Source organism: Clarias gariepinus, chromosome 17 (assembly GCF_024256425.1).
Source record: "Clarias gariepinus isolate MV-2021 ecotype Netherlands chromosome 17, CGAR_prim_01v2, whole genome shotgun sequence".
Classification (NCBI taxonomy): domain Eukaryota; kingdom Metazoa; phylum Chordata; class Actinopteri; order Siluriformes; family Clariidae; genus Clarias; species Clarias gariepinus.
Window position 1 is genome coordinate 29,256,359 of NC_071116.1, and position 18,663 is coordinate 29,275,021.

Genomic DNA, 18,663 nt, shown 5'->3' on the forward strand with positions numbered 1-18,663 from the left:
GGACAACGATAGCAGGATCAGCTGAGTATAAGTAATAAAATGATGCATGTTATACATGTTAATAATCAATCAATCAGTACATATATAATATAATATATAACTGAGCAAAAAGTAAAAAATAAATGATACATATTTATATTTTAAAAAAATAAGTATAAAAATACAGTCCATATATAAAATATTTTATTACTTAACTTGTTTCAGTTTTTACCTTGGGTTGTCTACATTGAGTTTCACTTGACTTTATTAAATTAGGAAAAAAAAAAATTTATATACAAAATTAAGCTACAACCATTTAATAATCAACCTACTACTTATATCATATTATATTATATTGAGCAATAATTAAATTATTATATAGAAATATTATTTTATTTATCTTTTTTAATCACTTTATTCTTATTATTAAATAAAACCAATCCATACACATCCACATGCATTCAAATGAACAGTGCAGTTTCCCTCCTGGAGCTGTGAAGCGCTCTGTGTCGCGCAGCTCTGACGTCATCTTTTAATGTCTCAGGATTTTTACGTCATGTAAAAAAAAGCCGCAAATATGGCGGATGTTAATATATGTTTAATAAAAACATCTCGCGCGATGTAAAGCCACTGGAACAAAGCTTTAATTTAAGGTATATTTTAATCTTTATTCTTTAAATGTTTAATTTGTAGGCGTTTCTGCAGCACGCACATTAATGCGCAGGTGTGTGTGTGTGTGTGTGTGTCAGGTTCTTTCTGTCACTGTTATTGTTTTATATCCACATTCTGTTAGTGTTCTGCTTTTTTATTTTAATATTATTATAATTGTTTACTTTTGGATTATCTCACTTTCTTTAGGGCTATTCTTATTTTTATTAGATTTTTATTGCTATTATCTTCTAGTCAGTTATTAAATTTTTGTTTTTGACTAACTTTTTCATTTTCTCCTGTAAAGCAGAATTTTTTAATTATTGTTATTACTATTATTATTATTATTATTATTATTATGGTGGTGATGATGATGATGATGATGATGCTTGGTGCCTCAACAATGCCTTAAACAAATTTCTAAAAGTCTTAAAATGGCCAGATTATATACATTTTTGATTTTCATTAGTTTCGTTTGTTTTCTCTTCGACAGTGCTGAAGCGGTGACGTGCCGATGAGCCGAAATGCCTCCGAAGATCCTGAAGAGCGCTCATTACATAGAACTGGGCAGCTATCAGTACTGGCCGGTTCTCGTGCCCAGAGGGATCCGGCTCTACACGTATGAACAGATCCCGGTGTTCCTGAAGGAGAACCCGTACATTACAGATGGGTACCGAGCACATCTGCCTTCTCGCTTATGTCTGAAGAGGTGTGGAGCAGACACCGCTGTCATGCTGCAAGGCTTTAGAGTGACATGTTAATAAACTAAAAAAAAGAAAAACACATATTACTTAATATTTGTGAATTATCATCACAAATATCACAGATGTGTTGTGTGTGTGTGTGTGTGTGTTGTTTTTCCAGCATGTTCATTCTGTCCAATGAGACGGTGAACATCTGGAGCCATCTGCTGGGCTTCGTGTTGTTCTTCATGTTGGGCGTGAACGACATGGCCACAGTGTTACCAGCTGCAGGAGCCTCTAGAGAGGACTATGTCATCTACTCCATAGGGCTGTTTTGCTTTCAGGTGTACATAAAACACACACACACACTTTCTGTGCATGAGAGTTAATATTGTGTGCGTCCAGTTCATGTGTGAGAATGTTTCCGCTGGGTCCCAGAGCCACTCTCTTACACTCTGAGTCCTGGAATAAGCCCGTGCCATCAGGAAAGAAAAACATCATAGATGTGATAACCTCATCTCAAGTCTTTTTAGTCGTTTTTGTAAATCTGTATATCGCATAATCGTATTTGTTTGGTTTCATTCCGCTGGAGATATTAAACACAGTGTGGTTGTTAACATATTCTGTGTGGTTGTGTTCAGGTGTGTATGCTGTGCTCTGTGGGTTATCACCTTTTCTGCTGCCATCGCTCGGAGAAGACGAGCCGTCGCTGGCTGGCCCTGGACTACGCCGGGATCTCAGTGGGAATTTTGGGATGCTACGTCCCGGGAGTGTTCTACGCCTTCTACTGCGACGGGGTACAGCTGGTTCTATAAGCACAAGTTCCTTTTTTTCAAGATTGGATGTTAATGCTGCTGACAAGTAAACAATAAAACATGACAAATTGTCTCAGGGACACCACATATGCATTAAAAACAAGACGAACAAACCATAAAAAAAACCATTTAAAAAAACATAGGCATTAGGCCACACCCTCTGCCTAAATCTGATCAATATTTATTGCTAAAATGGAATAACAGTTATATATCTTAATTCTTACTAAATTCTTGCTGAATGAATGCTGACTATTAAAGAAAACTTATCAAGGCAAATCGCATTACCTGTTTGTTTTTTCCCCTTTCAGTTCTGGAGACAGGTGTACCTGATCACGATTCTGGCTCTGATCCTGGCCGTGTTTTCGGCTCAGATCCACCCGCTGTACCACACTCAGGAGTGGAAGATGCTGCGCTCGGCCATTTTCTGCTCCGTGGCGGCGTACGGAATCATCCCCGCCTGCCACTGGGTTTGGCTCAATGGAGGCTTCCACTCTCAGATTGTGCAGGTCCGTATGGACGCTTTTAATTTCATCCAGGCTTCAGTATGACACAATAACAATAACAATAACGCAAATACATGTACCCTTGATTTATGAAACGCTTTATCTTTGTAGGCGTTTTTCCCACGAGTCATGGTCATGTATCTGATCGCTGCCTCCGCTTTCCTGTTCTACATCAGTAAAATCCCTGAGCGCTACTTCCCAGGTAACCATTCAGGTCGATTCGTATTCTTCAGCAGCTTTGAGAAAAAACTGCAACTACACTCAGTAGGGAGACGTCCTTAAGGGAGACATTTAGGGAAGGAGTCTCCAGTGTCAGAAGTACATGTGTTTTGTAGTACATGACAGTTGTAGCAAGTACTTGAGAACAGGAAGTAGTCAAATTGTTGTAAAAGGAATAAAACACAGAGACGCCTCTTTGTTCTGATTGCTCGTTATCATGTGGTGTTGTTTTTTTTTTCTCACTCACCACCTGTAGTTTCATTAACACCAGAGTTTCTTAAAGCAACAATATTTTATAAACAGATGTTAATATTACAAAATGAATAAAATAGTATTGAGTTTCATGTCTAATAACGCTGTTTGTTTGTTGTAGGGCAGCTGAACTACCTCGGTGCCAGTCACCAGCTGTGGCACGTCCTGGTGGTGCTCATGTTTTACTGGTGGCACCAGTCCGCCATCTACATCACCCATTACAGGCACAGTGAGCCGTGCCCGAGGTACACCTAGTTCCTCTTTAGACCTGAGGCTCTCCACACTTCAGCATCTCTCCTGCTGTTTACATTCTAGCATGAGGATGCAAAACACAGGGATGTTCCAGCTCCTCCCTGAGCTCTGCTATAGCATGCCTGTAGATGGAATAAATACTGGATTGCAGATTTTTTTCTTTATTTCTAAGGTACTGTATTTGATCAGCAGTGACATGTTCCCTTTCAGTCGATTCACTCGGTACAACACATAACGTATTATCACGCCCCCTCATGTCCTGGCTGAAGCCATCTATATTCATGCCGTAAATGCAGTCAAACCTGTAGTGACGTACAGTAGGTGTAGCCCCGCCTATACCTACGGTTGACTCTCAGTCCTTATGTTCTTCACTTCGCTGTAAACACCTTTTTCGTAGAGTTTTCTAGGTGCTGCTAGTCAACTCTACATTTTACATCATAAGACTGAGGTTAAAATCAGCTTAACTGTCCCTGTTGGTGTTAGCGACAACAGACACATTTGGTGAGTCGTCTACCCGCGGAGCGCTGACTTTAAGTTCACTGTCAGTCAGAGCATTAGCGACATCTCAGTTTGGTTGGCTTCTGTTTAGCCGGGCTAACGGTGTTATCTAGTATGAGCATGGAAGCTAATGTGGCAAAAAAGAAGTCCGCTGTTTGTCCCCTGTCCTTAGGAGTGTGGCTTCTCTTTGCATGAGAAGGACCAGCACGAAGCATGCTCCGTCTGTCTGGGAATTCTACATGCTAGGAGAGTGCTAGCTGAGCCCGAGTCATGTGCACTTTGTCGCCAGGTCCGGCTTTTAACGCTGGAAAGACGAGTCATGTTTGTGGAGAGAATCCTGGGGAAAAAATACAGTCGCTCAGCAGGACCCCCTCCTTTCCGAATTAGCAGTTTCAGCTTCGTCTGTCCTCTGCGAGGAACAACGCAGGCTTCACATCAACTATTTGGAGCTGTTGGCGGTGTTTTCAGCCCTGAGACATTTTCGTCTCTGACAGGCCATCATATTCTGATCAGGACAGACAGTGGTGTCGTATATAAACAGACAAGGGGGAAATCGAGGGACAGTGGTGTTGTATATAAACAGACAAGGGGGGAATCGGGGGGACAGTGGTGTTGTATATAAACAGACAAGGGGGGAATCGGGGGGACAGTGGTGTCGTATATAAACACACGAGGGGGGACTCGCTCACTCCCTCCTGCTAAAACTATCTCCTACTCTATTGCTATGGTCCAGTGTTCATCTTCTGTCACTCAGGGCCACTCACATCCCAGGGCACCTGAATATGGGGGTGGACCTTCTCTGCAGGGGGGGCCGTTTGTGAGGGAATGGAGGTTACACCCATGGATGGTAGCTCAGATCTGAGAGCGCTTCGGCAGGGAAGAAGTGGATCTCTTTGCATCCAAAGAAAATGCTCACTGCTCACTATTCTTCTCCATAACAGATCACAATGCCCCTCTAGGGATCGATGAGCTGGCACCCTCATGGCCCCCAGCTCTATTGTATGCTTTTCCTCCAGTAGAACTGATTCTGATATTGAGAGGGTGCGCCAACAGGGCCTGTCCCTAATCCTGGTGGCCCCTCGTTGGCCGGCAAAGTTGTGGTATGCAGAGATAGTCAGCCTAGCAGAATTATGGAAACTTCCTCCTCTCAGGGACCTTCCGTCTCAGGCAGGGGAGGAGATAGTTCACCCGCATCCCGAACTGTGGAACTTGCATGCTTACCTGTTGAGAGGTAATATAGGTGGCTTCACCCAGGACACGAGGGGACGTGATATCCCATACGTTATGTGTTGTATCTCTTTCCTTTCCCTCAGGGAACAGAAGTTATAGTCATAACCATTCGTTTTCTGCCTCTTATTCTTGCACTGGAGCTAAAAGACTTGTGTCTATAACAAAGAGTTTCAGCCTCCAGTTCAGCATGAGGCCCTTAATAATACTCGGGTAAGGGGCGTGGCCTAAAGTTTATAGGAGATCTGATTTACTTGCCAAACTGGTGGCTTTGGGTTTGTTAGATTAACCTTATAGCTCAAGTGCAGATCTACAGATGAAAAATTTTAGTTGATCATTTCGGAAATCTAACTTGGTTTGTTTAAAGTGTTTCTAAACTGTTTAAAGACCTGCTGAGAGGCCAGTATTGTTAAAGCTGCACAATCAGAATCAGACTTTTTAACATCAAGTACAGTAAACAAGTATAAACAAGCCAGTATTTCTGTATTGGAAATTGGTTCGAGCAAACATGTAAACCGACCCGAATGTGAAATAGTTTATCCTTTTTGTTTAAAAAAAGCATTAACAGTCAACGCAACCTAAAGCTAAAAATAAACCTGGATTTACGTTTAATCTAACATCTAGTTCCAGAAATAGCACTATTAAATGTATGATCAGTGATAAACATTTAGTAAAGTTTACACCTTTGTTAGAAATTATTATTATTATTATTATTGTGACCAAGGACCAAGAACGTTTGACCAATCAGAACAAAGAGGCATCGTTGGATGATTTATTAAATATCAACTCGTCTGTTACAAAGCGCCGACACTGGAGACTCCTTCCATACAATTAAAAAATGTGCCTGCTGTACAAATCCCTGTGATCAAGCTGTTACTATAGAAACGATAAAGTATTCAAACTGATCTGTAGAAGACTAATCCACACCTTTTGACCAATTAGAATTAATACTGAGACTTAACATTTGTGTAGATCAACATGAGCATTATTGACATTATTTTATTATTTTTTTAGAGTACCTCATTGTCCTGTATTTGCCTTCGAACACACCACATGGTCCTTTGCTGTGAATATAAAAAACAAAACTTAAACAAAGTGTTTTATGGGGGGAAAAATCTCTTTGCTTTTTGCATGAATGTGTTTTGTTCTGTTTCCACAGAGCCTTTAGCACAAAGCACTATAATTATTCTGTACTGTAACTGCTGTGAATTGGGTATCGTGTTCCTTTATATCTGTTACTTTTCGCTTAGAGACAATGATAACAATGTGCCCTTGAACAAACCCTTTATAAGGGGCAAATACTTTTACCAGCCCTTGATTTACCCCTTGAATGTGATCGTGTGCATTTTGCATGGTGTATATACTTGACTTGTATTAACATTGGCGTCTTTTCACTGCTGCCTTTTTAAACAGGATTGCGCTTCAGGCCTTACTTCCTGTCTGATGTTTTGTAGCAGTGCGTGAAATGATGAAGTTTAAAATCTTTGGATGCTGAAACTGAATTAAAAGACTTTCTGCACTTGGATTTGGTTTGGTTAATGCTCTCTGGAAGGTAAATAAGTCGTTTGACTTCGTTACTGTATTTTGTACTGTAGGTCATGCCCTTAGGCCTAAATTGTTCTTCGGAAAGTAAGTTGCAACATAGGGCTGAGAGAAAGAGGAATTTAATCCAGACGGTGATTAAGCTCAAGGTACAAATTAAGACCAAATCGCTGGGCACAGCAGAAAAAAGATCCACCGATGGACTAACTTCTCCTTTTTAAAGAGCGTGCACAGTGCTGTAATTACAGCAAATAAATCATTACTCATCACGGGTGAGGGGGAATTAAGGCTGATGGGGCTTTCAGGATGAGTAGAAATAAGACCAGAAGTAAGACCATCTGTCAGCGCTATAGAAGTAGAAGAGTTCTCATTAAAAGGAATCAGTATGAGTAACATAAGACAGATACAGAAAAGTAGAGAAGGGGATGAAAGAAAACTAGGACAAGATGCCTTATAAAAGTAAAAATGTTTATTATCAAAATGTTATGAAATTAGTCTATACTATTAACCTTTAAAATAGAATAAACTATACGCATCATAATTAACACATAATAGAATCAGAACTAGTGATCACAATCTGTTTCGGAGCCCAAAATGTCATATTCATGCTGATTAGTAGGCCAATGAGGGAAATCTGACAGCTAAAGGACTTACTGTATACAAGATTGAAGTGACAGAACGAGAGACATGAAGTGATCTTATGGAACGTGACCTAGCCTGGCTCGAGACGACAACATGTGAATAATTGAAATTGATAGAAGAGGGTTGGGAAATAAAGTGGGCTTGTATATAACAAAAATAAGGGAGCTGAGTAAATAATAATATAACTAATGAATAAATAATAGAAATTACAGTAGATCAGACAAATAAACGAGGAGGAGCAACAGATTGTTTTTTAGGTATATACTGTAAACCTATGTTGGCAAAGGGAAGTAGCTTTCTTCGTGGGCTTTTCTTTGTGCACTCTTTTGGTTTGGGGATTTTTGGGGCATTGACATATGTCGATGACTTCTGTCTTACCAGTTCAGTTTTGTCTTTTCAGTGCACCTTTATAAACTTGATTTGATTTTTCTCTAATCAAAGTTTGCTTAGTGATTTTTATTCAACATTTTTTGGATTCCCCGAAATTTGCCACAACGATTTCAGTATAGTTTGTCTGATAGTGTCTGTACTTTGCAATATACAACACACAGTAATATGGTGTATAAGTGGTATTAGTGGATAATGGATTTTACTTTACATCCTACAACAAATATCTGTTTTTTTCCTTATAAGATTTTATGGCACATTTTTAATATCTGATGCAGCCTAATTGAAGATGATCATGATGCTGGTGATACTGTAGACTCCAAAAAAGATTTATTTTCCCAAAAGTAAGAAGACGATGTACAAGAAGCATTATTGTGGGAAAAAATATTTCTCAGCTTTTATTTATATTTGAACAAAAAGTGAGATATTCAAAATTATTCATACCCTTTGCAAACTTTCATGGTCTATGGGAAAATCCAAAGTTCTATACTATTCCAAATTCCAAAGTTGTTTTAAAACATCCTAATTACTCTGGTTCTTTGGGAACAGCTGTTTCAATAAACTGAACACGTGAAAAACAGAAGCTCTCTGCTGTTGGTTTGTGACCATCATGGGTAAGGCATAGGGAGCTCACTGAGGACCTGCAGCTGTGCATTGGTGGCTGCTCACAAGTCCAGTGGCTACAGTGCAAAGTATTATTAAAAAAATACAAGACGTTCTGTAAAAAATATCTGAGGACGTGTTTGAAAGTCAAAAGAGACACCTGAGCTGGCCAGTAGGTGAGTAAGAGAAGTAAAAAAATCCAAGGATCACCACCAAGTCCATCCTGATCAATCTGCTGGTGGCACCATCACAAGGCAGACAGTCCAACGGACACTGCACACCGCTGGGTCCCATGGACACAGACCAAGGAGGACACTACTTCTCCAGATAAGGCACACAAAAGCCTGCTTGGCCTTTCTAAATGCTCATCTGTACAAAGAAAAAGACTTCTGATCATCTGTTTTATATATCAGATTTTAAAAATGGCTTTTTAATGGATATTAAAAATGGCCATATTACTGTGTGTTGTATAGTGCCAAGTACAGAGAGTATCAGACAAACTATACTGAAATCGTTGTGGCAAATTTCGGGGACTTCAAAAAATAAACATGCATATAAAAGTAAGACAAGCCTCTCATATATATCCATGTTTATTTTTGATTATCATTGTCCATGTTTAAATACTGATTATCATTAATAAGTGGCATTCCTTGCCACTGTCGCCCGTGGCTTGCTCATCAGGGACAATCTGCTCATCGTGATTCATGCACACTTAGTCCATATAGACTTAAATAATTCTTTTGCTTGTGTAAAGCTGCTTTGCGACAATGACAATTGTTAAAAGCGCTATACAAATAAAATTGAATTGAAATAATAATATTACTAACATTTATACTGTTACCTTTTCTAAAGAAAATGTGAGTGGTGCTTGCCGAAGCAAACCCGAGCCTCTGGGTCTTTTATAATGACCGTCTACGGGATCAGTTGCTAAGGTGCTCTAAAGTGGTTGCCAGGGTGTGGCTTGACAGCTTCAAAGTAATCCTGAGAGACTGATTGGTTGCCTGAACAAAAGGAGACCACACCCATGTTGCTATGACAACGGGATGCACGGTTAGGTTCAGTTCAAAGTTCCTATGGAATTTACCATAGCATGGAACGCAACTGTGAGCACTTCCTGTTTCAGTGGGGTGTATCTTCACCATCATATGGGTGTAACAGGGCAAATTTGGGTAACTTGTACCCTCTTGCTGTGTATTTTCTGACACAGCTTTCAAGCTTTCAAAATTTTTATATTTCTGCAAAATTCTTGCTCTGCACTAGAATCCGTCACGGTTGTTGTCAATAAAAGTTTTATGGAATGATTTAGAAAAGTAATAGCACCCCATTTTTTATGGAAAAAATAAAAAAATAAGCTAATACAAGGGATTCTTTGCTTCGCAAGCACCACTGATCATAATAATAATAATAACCATTTATTTATTTCTCCTAAAACCTCCCAAGGCATTTTATCATAATTAGCTTATTAAAATATCAGTTCTACTCCTACTTATAAATATTTTACTTGTTTAGTAATGTTATTTGCTGATGTAATAAATTTAATTGATATTACTCTTTAAAAAGAGTTTATTTGTCTTGAAGAATTTAAAATGATGTTTATCTTAAAGCTTCTGACAGCTTGACCTTTTTTCCTGTTCAAGAGTAAAGAATCCATTGATGTTGTGATGATGTAACTAAACAGAGTAGACTGTAAAGCTTATCTGATCAAATATTAGAGCAAATACAGTAATTAGTTTCAGTAATTTTTAGTGTTTTTTTCTAAATATTCCCAGTGTAACACAAACAGGACACACACACAGTTTTTACTGTAAAAAATGTAAATGATTAAATCATTCAGTTACATTAACATGCCATACTTCATATAGTATCTGTGATTATTAATGTTAATTTTTTTTATATGTTTAAGCAAAAATGCACAGTGATGAAATGAAGACTAAGGAAGCAGCGGCGTGTTGTCATTTTTAAATTCTTCGTCTCAGCTCCTGTGTGACGTTTAGCTCAGGCCTAAGCGTCCGCTCCACAGAGCCCCAGCAGGGTTTTGCGATAATCTCCTGACGTGTCCGACTGGAACACACAGATTTATAGAGATTTTACATTTCATACCTTTTATGACCTTTCATGTCTCAAAACGTCACTCTCCATTCAAGCTGCAGGAGTGTTTTAATCGTATTAAAGAATGAATAATTCACGAGTAGTTAACAGCATCAGTAAGACTAAAGGATTTAAAACTGTACTGATTTGGATTACAAGAAACCGATTTGAGTTAGAAACGTTACAACTGGACATGAATTATAAATAATTTATGAATGGAAGTGAAAAAGCACAAAGAAGATAGAATTAGATAGAATTAAAGTAAAAAAATTGGTGTCAGAAATTTCTCTGTTATTGAAAGAATTCAAGATTCAAAGAACTTTATTAATCCCAGAGAGAAATTGCTTTGTCTTGGTCATACAGTTGCAGTGATTAATGAAAAAAAAAAAAAGAATAATGGTCTGGACTATAGGAAATATTACAACATAAGGAATAAGGAAGCGCAGAGAGGGGTTGTTTTAAAGTCATACTGTATGAAAACACTTTTATACACAATTTTAGAAAGGGTTATATTTGTTTTTCTTCTGTATTTATGTTCTGTTTCTTTTTTTACGTTCCTCTTTCATCTTCCTCTTTTTCACACTTTTTTTCCTCTCTCTTTACCGTTTTTGTTGTTGCAATGACCCTTCTCTTTATTCTTGTCATCATTCCTTCTTATTTAATGCTTCTTCTCTTTTCTTGTTTTTTTTTCTCTTCTCATGTTATCAATAGTAGTTTAATTAATCTTAAGTTTTTTCCTTTCTTCTCGTTCCTTTTTTCTTTTTACTTTCTTACTCTTTATTTTTCTTTTATATTTTTTTATATTATATACTGTATATAGTATATTCCTTTGTTGTTTTTGTTTTTCTCATCCTTTCTTGCTTTGTTTTCCTTTTTTCCTTTGTTCTTTCATTCAGCTGCACTACCTGTTTTCTTACTTAAACCATCCTACACTAACTAAAGTCTGATTTCTAAATAATCCCAAGTGCCTCCATTCTTCAAAATGAAACAGAAGGAAGCTGCTCAGGGTGCAAACGGTCAAACATACTGTATTACAAAAGCTAGTTAATCAGAAAGAAAGACAAAGTAGGAAGTGACTTGCTCAATGAGCAGGCTGTGTTTTTTTTGTAAACACTTTGCTCTAACGTACCTCGATATCGGAGTATAAGGAGCGGCCGAACAGTTTTTTATACTCGACCTTGATGTCCACCATATCGATCTCGGAGCGGCTCACCATGATCCGAGTCAGCAGTTCCTCGTTTGTACCCCCACCCTGAAAAAAAAAAAATTAAATACCAGATAATAAAAAAGAAACTCAGCAGGAAATATCAACAAGCTGAGGGTGTGGGACAGCTTCACTGAGCAGTGACATGAAACCCGGCTCGAGATAACAATTACAACACGACTGTACTTAAATAACATTCAAATTCTTTTTTTTTACTTTATAGTTACTAAGATATAGTGTCTGTCTTCCTCTATTTATTTTGATCTGTTTATTTATTTATTTATAATTTAATTTTGTTCTTTTTGCTGTGTGATCCATTTGCTTTCTTTACCTTCATACTCTTATTGAGAAGCTCTGCCATGTAAGCCGGGACGCTCTTCACACATTTCACTGTAATGGCACACACACACATTCATCCTTACAAAACTGATCAACATATGTTTAATAAAATAGGAATAAATTCAAACATAAAAAAAAAAAAAAAAAAAACTTTTACACATTTAACATTTATAAAGTATTGGCAGCGTCATGTCTAGAAAAACAAGAGAAATGCAGCAAAGCCCCCACACTTTGTCATTACTTTCCATTGTTAATGTTTTAATATTTAAAGCATATTTAATAAAATTCAGTAACTTTAGGTTACAAAAACATGAATCGTGTCATACCTACGGCTACTAAAGCGTCCTCTAAGTGTCCAGACATCTCGCTCTCGATGCTCTGCTGCAGGGTTTTCCCACTCAGGGTCTTGTATTCAACCAGAGCTTTAAATAAAACACACACACATACACACACTCTTAGAATTCACGTTTCTTTTCAAATTTTGAAACGTTACAGAATTTTCATTTTCAGTCTCCAGTCCGTCGCTCACTTTGTCGTAGCTGAGGAACGCTCCTGTGACAGAGGATGTCGATGAACTTGCTCTCATCCGTCCCCCATTTCTTCTCTCCGGCCTCGTACAGCGCCTGTGCAGGGAAGCCTCAGGGTAAGTGTGTAAAATAGTTAAGCAGTACAAAACACTTTATTTTTAAATAAAGTATCACTTATTTTATTCTTGGCCACAACTGCAAATAAACCAAGTACATTTGAACAATTGAGCAGATACTCAATACATTTGATTTATTGGAGGGTGTCTCTTGTTTTTCTGCTGCAATCTCAAGTACAATTTAACACCAACATCTCTCAAGGAAGTGTACGATTCCTGTCTGGAATTTCCTTTGGGATCAATAAAGTATCCATCTATCAATCTATAGCAAACAGTACATCATTGTCTTTATTAGGTGCAGAAGCCACGTCTCCTTCATTAAAAAAATTATAATCAGACCATGTGATCCTCATTAGAGGAGCACAGTACATATAGAGACACACCTATTTTATAAGGAACAGTACACACAGAGGCCACACCCTCTTCATTCAAAACACTTCAATAGCACACTATAGCCGTTTTATATTTTCAGTTTTTGCAGAATTCATTTGATCAAATAGTTAAATTCATCGCGGCGTAAAAGCTCCACCCTCCTGTCCATTTTAGCCCTGTTCACACCAATAGTTATTTGTTTTTTTTATTCTTATTTAGCTTTTAATTTCTGCAGTTTCTCTTTGACTTTACCTTTGCATCAGCTTTGGCTTTAGCAGCGTCCACATTTTTAGTCTCGTCCCTCTTCCCCTTTAAGTTAGATGAAAGGAAAAACATCTCACATTACACACGTTCCTCATTTCCATTTAAATCCATCAGTCAGAAACCACAATGCAAAATCTCCCAGAATGCACCAACCTCAGCTAGGATGAGTAGCGTTTTCTCAAAATCTCCCGACACCTCTGACTTCAGGTCATTTATCAGCGCTCTCCCCGTCTCTACAACATGCAGACATTAGTGTTATAATAACATTACTGCATGTTATTCATCACATGATCCAATGGGGAAAACTGGACGTACAAACCTTTTAGGTACGCATCAGACAGAGCTCTGATCTGCTGGTTAGATCGGGATGCGAGGATCTCGATCAATACGCTCTCTGTGGTCCCAGCTCCCTGACATGGCACAGAGAGAGAGAGAGAGAGAGAGAGAGAGAGAGACTTTTAACCAAAGACAGCATTTATATCTTATCATTCATTTATATATATTATCATTCATTTTTTTTAATTTTTATTAGTGCTGAATAAATCACGTCGCAGGTGTAACATCATCTTCTGGTGCCTTTTTTTTTTTTTTTTTTTAACCCTAGCTCGTGTTGTAGCTAAAATTTGCCTACGATCCTTTGTGAAAACGTGATATGTGACCTTCTGTGCATTTAAGTAGGAAAATCCTTGCCTAGTCTCACACACACCATTCAAACTTGCTGTCGTTAACTACCTCACCAGGGACAATTATTTGCATTTCCACCTCGATCACTGTGCAGAGCAGGAGAAACTCCTAATCCTGCTGCAGTGAAGTGAACACAGCCGTACTTTATTTCTCTCCCAAATGATTCTCGAATCAGTTTACAAATCAATATCTTTCTTAACCTCATAGTTTTGCACATCTGGCTATTTTATTAAGTACGCTATTAGCTAACGAATTAACTAAAGTGAACTAGCATGATGTAACAGCAAAGAGTTGTTGATGTCCAAATTATTTAACCAGGAAGTGATCAAGATTAAGCTCACTGTTTGTCAGCAAGCTAGCTAACACAATCATTAATCAAGCGCGAGCATGCAAGATAACATTAATGTGTCTACTATATTGTATGATAATAAAAAAAGGGTTTAGACCTTTTGTGTTACAGATTGCTCCCTGACATGGCACAGAAAGAGATTTTTTAACAAAAAACAGCATTAATTCAGAAAAAAAATACTAGAGTGTAAATGTATGTATGTATATTTATATATATATATTACCACCTCATTTAGAAAACTTGAATAAAATCCACATTTTTTTCTAGCAGAAGATTATTTTATAGTCCATATTTCCCTAGTACACACACCATTTGAGTCTAGCCTAAACTGGACCTTTAATTACAATATATCTGCTATAATTGTCTAAGGAAAGATTTCTTCACCTAATTCTGTTGGAGAAACGAAAGTAGATTATTTTTCAAAACACACCAGATCTAAAAACGTAAAACTCTTACTTTCATGGCCTTTCTAACCGCCTGCATGTCGAATTGAGCCGGTGGGGTGACGAGAGCCACAAGGATGTCCTCAAAATGTCCATGAGTGTCTCCCTCCAGATGGTCCACAAGAGGCTGCAAAACGACAGTCACAGAAAACTTCAATCACTGACATGCGACGTAAAACTACAGTCCAGGAGACACACAGCTGAGGAAAACCTGACTCCTGGATCACCGGAGTGTTTGAATAGTAACATCACAAAAACCATACCTTATAAAAACACTATGAATAAAAACAGCGTGTAAAGAATTTAACATTTTGTGTTGTGCATTATTTACCCATGAGTGATGTGGGTTTGCATCACTGTTGTTGATTAATTTCATTCTTTGTTTTTTTTTCAGTATTCACATATGCTTCTATGTTATTTTAATAGGATGATTACACTGCTTTGATTACAGCATGCATCTGCTGTGGCGTCGTGTCGATATGCATGTGGAAATGCTCTTACTTTCACTATTAAACATAACTGTGAGTTCTACTGTTTTTTTTATGATTTGATTTCACCCAATGTGTAAGTGATCTCCAATCATGATCTTTTTAAATATTTTTCTGACCACATTTCTTCCTCGAAGATGATTCACCACGATCCTGCCAGGGTTTAATAATTAAGTCTTTCAGCAATCTCCTTAGTTGTTTTATAATAATTGACCCTTTTGTAAGAGAGTAACGCAGGATACGTCTTCTCACGTGGGTGTTTAAGAAATGAGAAGCTGCATCAGTTAGGGTTAAAATACTTGTTGCAGCTGAACAATATTAATCACTGCAGTAGTTATCCAATGGAAGACTCTTAACTATTTCCTTAGTTACATCCAGGTGGTGACCTTTTTGTATAAAGCCCTGACACTGGAGACTCCTTCCATACATTCTACATAAACGTCTCTTACAGAAACCTTTGATGTATTATTTCTTTATATGGAACATCCACTTTACACGTCCCTGTAAATCTAAGTTATGCAAGTCGCTCTGGATAAGGGTGTCTCCCAAATGCCTAAATGTAAACAAATTATCTGTTACTATGGAAACTATGGCAACGTGCACTATTGCTGGACCACTGTTATAGAAATTCAGTCAACAATCATGACCAATCATAATCCAAATTATAAGTTATATGTGCTAATAGGAGATAATGGACAAGGCTAATAGTGTGTGTGTGTGTGTGTGTGTGTGTGTGTGTGTGTGAGTGAGTGCATTTGGGTGGAGTTTTAACCTTTCCAGTTAGATCCTTGTATGCTTTGCAGATCTGCTGACGCTGATCGCTGCTTCTCTGAGTCAAAATGTCGATCAGAGTCTTCTCGTTGGTGCCTTAACACACACACGCACAAAACACACACACACACACACACAATCTTTGAGACAAAGTAGGTGTTCATCTCCACTGCGGTGTAAGGTAAATTTACTCAGGGAGTGACGGCAAACACTACAATGCTGGAGGTTTTCTGAAGCGTTCCTCTCACCGAATCCATCCATGGCCTTCTTTAAAGCGGCCGCGTCTTCAGCTGCATTAAAACCTGCTTTAGCCTTAACGGTTCCTCGATTCTGAGACACAAAACAGAAGGACGGAGGTTAGTAACCTGCGTAAGGAACTACATACGTAAGGAATAAAGGGCGAGAGGACGTGAGGGCGGTCTTACAGGGCTGGACAGCGAGTCCGGCGAGTCCAGGAGGGAGTTCAGATCATCCTGAAACACAGGAGACACATGCGTGTGTAATCCTAAAGCACAAATAGCCATGCACATCTTCACACACATCTCCAGGCCAGAAACAGTATGAATGGCCTGACATCTGTTTGTTTAAAAAAAAAGCATAATTAAAACATGTAAGGATGTTCCTTTCTGTATGTATGGTTTTTCCTTCTTTTTATTTTGACAAATCTGATTCGACTCAGTACTGTTATTTAACTAATTATCCTAATCTGCATGTCTTTGGACAATAGAAGAGAACCAGAGTACCCAGAGTAAACCCACCAAGCATGGGGAGAACATATAAACTCCATGCACACAGACCTGAGGCGGGATTCGAAACCATACCCTGGACTATGTAAACAATAAGGCATAAAATCTAAACAAACTTAACAAGAAACTTAAGAAGTGAAAATTGTTGCACTCTAGGAAAATGAACTGTATTACCAATTGTTTAATACAGATTAGAGCATATAGAAAGTGTGTCTTTTGTTGCTTGTGATAAAAAAGCTTTTCTGTAAAACAGAGCACAAACTTAATATTGTTATAAACTGACCTATACCTTCTGTGGTTGAAGGATGTTTAAACTTTCCAGTTCAAACACAGTATTTGTGCTGATTTTTTAAAATTTTTTATATTATACTGTACATATACAGTAATACGAAAAAAAATGTAAAGTTTATGTAACATGGAAGAGACCAATCTTGCTTCACTACCTTCAGCCGTTTTGGAGAGATGATTCTATATGTGCCCCAAAAATGGTCACTGTTCAGCGTAACAGTATACTGTACATAATCTGTAGTGTCCGTAACCATGTCAAATTCATATTGTGATATCTTAATTTTTCGAATAATACACTTTTTTAGGTTTATGTCTTTTCATGTGAAATCTAAATTGCCCAAGTTTTATCTGATTGTCAGTTAATATCATTGAAAGTTACGGACACGAAAACATAAAAGGGCGTGAAATTGTACTAAGCAAATGTGTTTCCTTTTATCAGATATAAAAAATATAAATGTGTATGCATATTCACAAAAAAAAAATCATGAAGCATGACCTGAGAGATAAGAAGCGTTAAGTTTTATGAAGAATGGTGTTACATGATCTTATCTGGAAATTCACTTTTTTACCTGGGTGAGACACTTTTTAGCACCGATACAATGTTTCATTTGTTTGTATTTTAACTTCAACAAGAAGAAAAACTCTTCAGTTATAAATCATTTGTCCCAAACCTGTCGGGATTTTTGTGTTAATGTGGGAAAAAGAAAATGTTTTTTTTGGACTCACCCACACAGAGGCCATTCCAGAAGTCAGGTGGGTTGTAAAGCCTGCAGTCAGAGATCACACACACACACACACACACACACACACACAGTTTGATTCACAGCTTCACATTTCGAACACTGCGCAACAGATCCTGCGCGCGCATTCCTCACCCATTACATCACCTGTAGCTCTGACCACTGATCACACACACACACACACACACACACACTGCATTAACACTACACACACCAGGACCCGGAAACCCACTCAGGTGGATCTAAAGTGTCCCCAGAGAGACATCTGTCCCTCCGAGTCCGAGTGGGGACACTTCCTCCAACAAACTGAATCAAAGTGTTGATGAACATCTGGATGATTACCTGGTCGTGATTAAAATCTCTCTGAACACACTCAGTCTCTCCGCCGCCGAGGCTTTCGATCGGGAGCCGCCTGGAAACCGCGGGAAATGAATCATTCGGGAAATCAGTCAACTTATGTACCGGGAAATGGGCGGGACGAGTCACTGAGTCGACTCTTTAGAAATGAACCAAAACAGGATTCGTTTGATTCACCCCCCTGTCGAGCAAGAAACAGGAATTCCTCCAAATAATGAAACATGCAGATGAAGCTGTTATATTTTCCCTTTTGGAGCTTTTTAATCTTAAACTTTTATACTTATATTAATCATTTAAATATCTAATATTATTTCACCTGCACTATTTTCTTCACATTTTAATGATGCTGGGTGCCATTATTTATGCTTGCTCAGACAGGTCAGCTTAAAATCAGCAAACGAACAACATCCTTAAAAAAAACTTTTTTGGGTTTAAACTTACTTATTAGCTAATGGGCCACTTGATAAATGACTGTCGCTTGCACCTCCAGGGTCTGGGTTCGAATCTCAGACAGGTTCGATCCCTGTCTCACATTACACACGTACACATCTGGCAGACACTCTTATCCAGAGCGACTTACATTTTTATCTTATAACACATCTGCTCAAGGGCCCAACAGTGGGAACTTGGTGGTTGT

At 38.2% G+C, this 18,663-nt stretch overlaps 2 protein-coding genes across 2 annotated transcripts; one reads left to right on the forward strand and one right to left on the reverse strand.

Annotated features, from left to right (window-relative positions):
* The first annotated feature begins 541 nt into the window (after positions 1-541).
* paqr3b (progestin and adipoQ receptor family member IIIb) lies at positions 542-4,403 on the forward strand. The gene is made up of 7 exons (XM_053516020.1): positions 542-632; positions 1,121-1,336; positions 1,492-1,654; positions 1,952-2,107; positions 2,434-2,631; positions 2,740-2,830; positions 3,221-4,403. The coding sequence occupies exons 2-7, from the start codon at positions 1,152-1,154 to the stop codon at positions 3,352-3,354; spliced, it is 927 nt and encodes a 308-aa protein (XP_053371995.1). The 5' UTR covers positions 542-632; positions 1,121-1,151; the 3' UTR covers positions 3,355-4,403.
* A 5,616-nt stretch (positions 4,404-10,019) lies between these two features.
* Positions 10,020-18,136, reverse strand: anxa3b (annexin A3b). The gene is made up of 14 exons (XM_053516019.1): positions 18,012-18,136; positions 17,656-17,696; positions 16,321-16,368; positions 16,144-16,225; positions 15,897-15,991; positions 14,650-14,763; positions 13,480-13,570; positions 13,314-13,393; positions 13,149-13,205; positions 12,411-12,504; positions 12,208-12,303; positions 11,874-11,932; positions 11,468-11,590; positions 10,020-10,311 (listed from the first exon to the last, which is right to left on the reverse strand). The coding sequence occupies exons 2-14, from the start codon at positions 17,668-17,670 to the stop codon at positions 10,252-10,254; spliced, it is 1,014 nt and encodes a 337-aa protein (XP_053371994.1). The 5' UTR covers positions 17,671-17,696; positions 18,012-18,136; the 3' UTR covers positions 10,020-10,251.
* Positions 18,137-18,663: the final 527 nt, after the last annotated feature.

Bases quoted from the DNA above. Each gene is read 5' to 3' on its own strand.
- anxa3b (XM_053516019.1), bottom strand. The intron at 15,992-16,143 runs GTGAGAGGAACG...GTGTGTGTTAAG, and splicing joins GAAGGCCATGGATGGATTCG to GCACCAACGAGAAGACTCTG. The intron at 13,394-13,479 runs GTTTGTACGTCC...TGCATGTTGTAG, and splicing joins GTCTGATGCGTACCTAAAAG to AGACGGGGAGAGCGCTGATA.
- paqr3b (XM_053516020.1), top strand. From the start codon at position 1,152: ATGCCTCCGAAGATCCTGAAGAGCGCTCATTACATAGAACTGGGCAGC. The intron at 2,108-2,433 runs GTACAGCTGGTT...TTCCCCTTTCAG, and splicing joins ACGCCTTCTACTGCGACGGG to TTCTGGAGACAGGTGTACCT. The intron at 2,632-2,739 runs GTCCGTATGGAC...TTATCTTTGTAG, and splicing joins TCCACTCTCAGATTGTGCAG to GCGTTTTTCCCACGAGTCAT.